Genomic DNA, 6,910 nt, shown 5'->3' on the forward strand with positions numbered 1-6,910 from the left:
AGTGACAGGAACATACAGTAGCGATAGGGAACATTTCAAGTCTCTCTTTCATCTGGACGGGGACACAGCAATTCCAGCGAACGTGAACCATTTCCAAAGTCTTATTTTCCTCTCTATGTTGGGATCCATTTCCATCTATCATTTTTCAACATTTTGGCAAGACCCAACTGATGCAGCAGCAATGTTTTGATTATACTGTGACAACACATTATGAAGAAGTCAGTAAGCTTACAATCTTCTTTTCTTTTTTTCTTTTCTTTTCTTTTTTTTTTTTTTTTTACAGAGGGAACACAAGAAAGCCAGAAAATGTTGAGTATTGCCATCCACCAACTAGGTTTCCTTTCTCCAGCTTAAGGTAGACTTTGTCCTCTTTTTCAAGATAGAGCAGAACTCCATTAGTGGCTGCCTCGCGAGTTACATCTTTGTCACCCGCAAAGGCAGAGATGACTGGTTTCCCATTCAACATCAAGTTCACCTGGATGATCCAACAGAAGTAACAATTAGCAAGAGTACAGCAGGAAAAAAGGAATCTAAGATGTGGGTCAGCATAGTTTATTTCTTATTTGTAATTATGTTACTTGACCTCTTACATGGAGACAGTAATGTTAAACCCACTATACAAACACTTAAGTGCACTTACTGTGTGGAAGAGGGAGGAATATAAAGTCTTTTCTCCTTTTTTTAACCCCTTTTGGAGCAGTGAGTTTTCAAATTGAGTATTTTTTAAAGGCAACAGTCAGACGTACATGAGATTATGTCTGCATGTGTTGTATAAGGTAGCTACGGTGGCTAACAAACAGTGCAAAATTGACTTTAGGAGCACTTCACTTTTTGGATCGCTTCATCCTCTAACATTTTTAGCACCTCGTCATGTGTCAATCAGCAGTATCATTTTTGTGTTAATGGTAGTTGCTGCAACCATCAAGGAACTGTTGCAAAGTTAAATAAAGTTAACTTTATTCAAAGCCGTTTAGCTTTGTACTGGTCTGCTTTGCACTGACACCAGTTCTTTCACCAATTTTCACTCAGTGCCACTGAATGTCATTGATTGTCTGTGGTCTATCGTCTTTAAATATGAAGATGCTAATTATGGCAGATATATGCTGATTAGTGAGATTAGAGGGCTACCTACATATCACACCTACAGGAGCGGCTCAGCCCTGGAAAACCATGCCATGAAGCTCCCGGCAGATTTTAATTCCATTCTCAGTTACTGAGTCAGTGTGTTGGGGGCTTTTACGGACCATCAGTACTCAGTCATTTAAATGGTTTGCTGTGATTCCTAAATGCTTCCACTTTTTAATAATGCCACTTAAAGCTGATTGTGGAATATCTTGGAGGGAAATTTTTTCACAAACTGACCTTTTTCAACAGTGGCATCCTATCGCAGTATTCAAATTCAGTGAATTCTTTAGAACGACTCATTCTTTGGCAAATGTTTGTAAAGGCAAACTGCATGGCTAGGTGTTTGTTACACTTATGACAATGGCAGTCCAAGCATTATTAAGAGGTGTGGTCCAATACTTTTATCTGTATAGCTTATCTGTGCTTTGTATCAACGCAATATTGCACAGCTTTAATATAATGTACAAGTTAGCATCATGAACCTGATTAAAAAATGAATTTGTTAAGTGACGAGATCATTTTAGAAGCTAGCTAACTAGCGTTTGCACCTAAATGTAAACGCTGGCTAGTTATTTTGTGAGGAAGTTTTCAAGCAACAGTTTCAATAACCAAGGATGCTACAGTCTGCTAGCTAGCTACAATTTAGTGTAGTCTGTTTTGCGCTAGTTGATGATCAGTAGACTTCATTTCCAAGGTAAGACTTGCTACTGTTGCTCACTGTTGTCACTCTATTGGAGTGGAAGACTTATTGAATGAGGCATCAGAGAGCCAGAATTAACATCATATTATTCTGACTTATTGACTTACTGACTATTCTGACGTTACCATTCATCCATACACTGACAACTGGCAAAGCATTTTATATAAGAAAAATTCTCTTTAGTGCTCTATTGAAAAAGTAAAATGTATCAAATACCCCACCCAAAACTCAAAAAGAGACATTTACTCTTCAAAGTAATGAAATAAAGGAGTAAAACATTAAAAATGTTTAAATTAGAAAAACAAAACTTTTAGCAACATTAATCTTTCTTTTGCTTTCACAAGAACGCTGGCTTGCCAGTAATGCAAACTCGGGTGTTATTAACTCTCAAACAACCAAAATTGTAAGGGGAAGAAATGCTGCACTAGTTTCCTGTTTTCTTTTCTAAGCAGCATCTCTGGGGGCAAAGGAACATCAAGCAAATTGGTTACAGATGTGCTCATAGACACATGAATTTCGCCTATCAGAATCCTCCAAAAAAGCAAAATTGTTATTGCACCAAAGAAAATCATGTGTGCTGATGGGGATAAAATCTCTCTCCATCATAATACTTTAATGGAGGAATCACTAGGTGAGATAGTGTGATCCAGATTAACCTAAAATCAGAATTTGACAGCAAATTACTTATTAAGAAGCTTCAAACTGATGCAATACAAAGGCTCCTGATACTAATGATACAAATGCACTGACATGGGGATGTAGCACGTGTATCTGAGAAAACCGAGAGCAGCATTGATGCATATCACCAACTACTGTGCGTTACCTTACTAGTTCATTTTTTTTTTACTTTAGCTACTTAATATTCTTTTCAAGGCGGATGAACTTTGGCATTTGTACAATTAAATATTTGCAGAGGTAATTGTATTGTAAGCCATTTAATTTCAACATGGTCATTTTAAATTCAAATGAAATTCTTGTTAATTAGTCACTGAAAATATAACCTTGGCATCAAGCAGGTTTATTCAAACCTTTAACCTAACACATTTTTTCAAGTCATATCAGTATGAGGTGTTTGTGCTTTTTGTTTAATGTGTGTGGGTGTGGAAATGCAGTGGTGGTGATTCATGGAATAAAACAATTAATCTAATCAGTGAGGTTTTGATAATGAGACAGCATTTTTTTTTAAATGTAACTGAATGTTTTCTATTGCAGATTACATGCAAAAATATATTAAATAAATAATTATCTTAGAATATTCTGGGTAAACAATGAAGCTGAATTTTAGGTCCACCTTGCCTTCATTAGTAGTTGTTCGTAGTATTAGTTGGTGCCAATGCTTTTCTATTGCGATTTTGTGTGATGGGATTTGGAGTCAGTGGTAGTGTCCGAATAATAAGTTGGAATAATAATGCAATTCATTGTTTTCCTATTTCCAGAAGTAAGATGTTCTTCCCTTCACAAATAATTTCTTTATTGTCCCAGAGAAAGATATTTTGTTCCAATGGGGTTTTACAATTCAGTCAACTGCACAGATGTGTGAAATGAACATAAAATGATACCTGTATGGTTTGGCTCTGGTACACTTTAATCACGTGGAAGTTAAAACTGTAGACTCCTTTCCTCGGGGACAGAAATACTGATTCAAATGTGAAGTAGTTTCCTATATTCACAAGAACCTGTGAAAGGAGGGGGAAAAAACAAAGAATGCGACAAAGCTGTTTATATACTCAGCACTTCAATAAAGGTTTTAATTTCAAATGGGCTTTGGGATTAAATATTTAAATAGGAAGTCAGCCAAGCACACTTCATTGTTGTGGCTACCAGGTCGCTTTCCTGATCGGACACAAACTGAGTGTGACACACTTCAAAAAACATTTAATTCAGGCTTCCTTCTCAAGAGACCTAAACCTGGCAAGTGAATTTCCAACTCCACAAAAAAACAAGTGATGCGTAAACTAGATGATATCCAGAACCCAACAACAGATTTTATAGATTAATTCCACTTTGGAGCAACAAAAAACAAGAGAAATTCTTTTGTTCAGATTTAAAGTGACTGAGAAACTACTTCTAATATGATACATACAGTAGAAATAACATTGGCTACTTCTGTATGTTAAAAACAATTCAAAATGAACACACTGGTATATGAAGGAGATATTTTCATCCTACAGTCATAAACATAGAATATTTAAAATAATATGGAATGTGAACTTGACTGGGTTATCACTGTAGGCATGAAAGGCTCCTGCAGAATCTCATACACTTGAATTCCACCTGTTAAGACCAATGCAGACTCAGCCAGGACCTTTGACATGGGTTGCTTTCATGGCAACAGCATGCATGATCCACACCAATCATATCTCTGGTAGTGCAGTATGACACCAAAAGATCACGTTATGTAATGTCATGTAAATGAGAGGGCAGAGGATCAGTTGTGTGATACTGTTACAAACACCTTACACTGCCCACCGATGCATGACTAATCGAGTTCTTGTTGTTTTCGCTGCTGCTTGATTTGTTTGGGTGTATTTATGTAGGTGAATGTGTGTGGATGGCGAGCGTAGTCGAGCGCGCGCGTGCGTGGCGGGGGTAGCTTGAGGCAAAATGATGGGTGCGTGTTCAGGCTCTGCAGGATGCCCGCCCTCAAACATAATCCAGTCACTTTCAAACCTGCTTGCGTGTGATTATGTGCACTTGAACAGTGTCCACATGCCAACCGATGCCAACTGAAACCAGCTTTAAACTAAACTGAGCTGCAGCTATACTTAAAGCTGCAAACATGTTCTGTCAAAGTCAAAACTGCGCTTAAAGATAAATGTTTGTACTAAAACAATAGACCCAAGTACCTTCGCTCATTTGGAAATTTTATGGAAAAGACAGGGAAGGTTTGGAAAGTGATATTAATATATATTTAACCACTTTTGGCATTAGTGTTGTTCATTAAAAAAAATAAAAATTAAAAAACGGTCCTAACCTGATCGAAGTAGATTATTCTTGTTTTGTTGCTCATTTCCGATGGCTCATGGTTGTTGCTCCGGACTGCAGAGAAAGCCACCTTGGAGTTGGCGGCGCGCACCGAGATGCCGAGCGGAGAGGATGAAGCCTTCCAGTCCGTTGCCGGATTAGAGTCGCAGACCACGAGACATTTGCCCTCCAGGACGATCGGTTCCGTGTCATTCTGAGCTCTCACAACCTCAGAGATCACAGTCCAGCTGAGCATCAGTAGGAGTGAAGTAACCATGGCTCTTCTCTGTCTGTGACAACTGTGGCAGCGCAGATTCAGAGACCGTCTCCTGCACCACACAAGTTTCCGTGTCCCTCCACTGCTCTCCCCCGCTGCAGACGCGTCTGACGCTGTAAAATTCTCTTACTGGATCCAGAGATATGCCATATCCAAGTGAAACACAAACAAAAAAGCAGAATCCCTTTAAAGTCTAAATCTTCTTTTGAAGAAAAAAACAAAAACAAAAAAACTGAAAAACACGAAAAATCACCGATTGTTTTCTATGCGTCTCATTTTCAGGTAGACTTTAATAAAAGCTCGTGGATCAGACAAAAGTAGACCGTAGGAGATGTTCTATGGAAGGTGGATCCAGTGCGAGAGGGGATCAGTCGATAAATCGTCCATAGCCTTCACTCCCACTCCAAATAACGCGTCTGACAACAGCTGTTCCCGCAGTGATATGCTGCTTGTGTGCGCGCCCAGCCATCCACTTTACGCACGCACGTGTGCTAGAAGTTATAATTAACGGTCGCTGCGTAAATTCCCTATAGCTTTCATTCCTCTAATTCCTCATAAAATAACCACAAAGCAAAGTATACATTCAAGAAATGACCGTGTTAATGATGAAAACTGAACAGACACTGAACATACATTGATAGTTCCGCCGGTCCTTTCCTCTGATCCAGAAACAAACTCCTTAAATAATTATCCCCAAACGTATTTCTGATGATTTCACAGTTTTAAATGACTCTGTGATGGAAGTACATGCATCTGTCACCAAGCAGGAGTTTCACTTCCCTGGTATCTCCCTGTCCAGTCGGCTGCAGGTTTCACTGTAATGTGGTGACTCATCATAATCTCATTGCACAGGTGGGCTGAATTTGACTCATGATACTATGATCTTTCACATAAGTCATTGATGGGATTTTTATGTTGTTGCTATCATTCTTGAATCCAGCGCTGTCTTCACTACTTGCAGCTTTAAAATAAGTAAATAAATAAAATTCAACTCATTTCTGAATCTGGAAGGCAAAAACATTCCACACCTAATTAAAAACCTCTACTTTAATTTCACTAATTTTACCTGCATCTCTTGTGAGCTGAATGGCTGTTTTGATTTGGTATAATAGGATTTGAGCTTCATACATTTATCACTCAGCATCATCTGATGTAAAATTGTACTTGTCTGTTTTTGTATGCTGCATTAAATCAACAAGACACCCAAAGTGTCCTGAGAGAATATTGACAAGAGATTAGAGATGTGAGCACGTCACCTCTGTCCTTGTGTCACTATATGCTCTCCATAAAAAAGCAGATCAATTTTAACGTCCTTCCTCTGACTTACAAAGTGTTACATGGCCTGTCTCTTTCAGTTTTAATTGAGCTTGCTGCACCTTAAAAGTCAACGATAAATAGCTTAGAGTTTCAGTTAGTTTCGAATTTTTCTGAGGTGAGGGTTTATAAGTCAAGTCAGGCTTTGCAAACTGATTAATTTAGCTACATGGATAAAGTACTATACAGAAAATGAATCAGTTGAGACCATTACAGACAGTAGCCTTGCAATATACCACAGAGCGATGGCTAGATAGTGAAAGCTGTAGACAGTGCTGTTAAACTAAAATAAGCCTGACTTCTAAAAAGCACATTTGGTGTTAGGCTTTCATTTGCGTTATCATTAAATCCTCGCTTATGAAAGCCGCTTTTTGATCTTTGTGGCTGAACAACGAGAGATCACAAGGTTGCACTGTTAAAAATGATTAAATGGTAAAATCAAGCAAGCATCCAGCAACCAAATGGAGCTGAACCCTGAAACAAATCAGCCCGCTCTAATAGACAATATGGTGACAAGTGTTTAACATATT

The 6,910-nt window shown here is 38.3% G+C and overlaps 1 protein-coding gene across 3 annotated transcripts; it reads right to left on the reverse strand.

The window, feature by feature from the left end:
• Nucleotides 1–262: 262 nt before the first annotated feature.
• cbln4 (cerebellin 4 precursor) lies at nt 263–5,880 on the reverse strand. 3 transcript variants are annotated; one of them, XM_005448390.4, is made up of 4 exons: nt 5,700–5,880; nt 4,800–5,195; nt 3,385–3,501; nt 263–475 (listed from the first exon to the last, which is right to left on the reverse strand). In XM_005448390.4, exons 2-4 carry the CDS (start codon nt 5,064–5,066, stop codon nt 278–280), a joined length of 582 nt encoding a protein of 193 aa, XP_005448447.1. In that variant the 5' UTR covers nt 5,067–5,195; nt 5,700–5,880; the 3' UTR covers nt 263–277. The 3 variants fall into 3 exon arrangements, with proteins under 3 accessions (XP_005448447.1, XP_003439026.1, XP_025757748.1); XM_003438978.5 differs by lacking the exon at nt 5,700–5,880 and adding an exon at nt 5,320–5,674; XM_025901963.1 differs by lacking the exon at nt 5,700–5,880 and having other exon boundaries at nt 4,800–5,674.
• Between the last annotated feature and the right edge of the window lie 1,030 nt (nt 5,881–6,910).

Source organism: Oreochromis niloticus, linkage group LG20 (assembly GCF_001858045.2).
Source record: "Oreochromis niloticus isolate F11D_XX linkage group LG20, O_niloticus_UMD_NMBU, whole genome shotgun sequence".
Classification (NCBI taxonomy): domain Eukaryota; kingdom Metazoa; phylum Chordata; class Actinopteri; order Cichliformes; family Cichlidae; genus Oreochromis; species Oreochromis niloticus.

Excerpts from the sequence above, each read along its gene's own strand:
- cbln4 (XM_005448390.4), bottom strand. The coding sequence starts at position 5,066 with ATGGTTACTTCACTCCTACTGATGCTCAGCTGGACTGTGATCTCTGAG. Across the intron at positions 3,502-4,799 it reads GAATAATCTACTTCGATCAG|GTTCTTGTGAATATAGGAAA; the intron begins GTTAGGACCGTT and ends CTCCTTTCACAG. Across the intron at positions 476-3,384 it reads ACCAGAGCCAAACCATACAG|GTGAACTTGATGTTGAATGG; the intron begins GTATCATTTTAT and ends TGGATCATCCAG.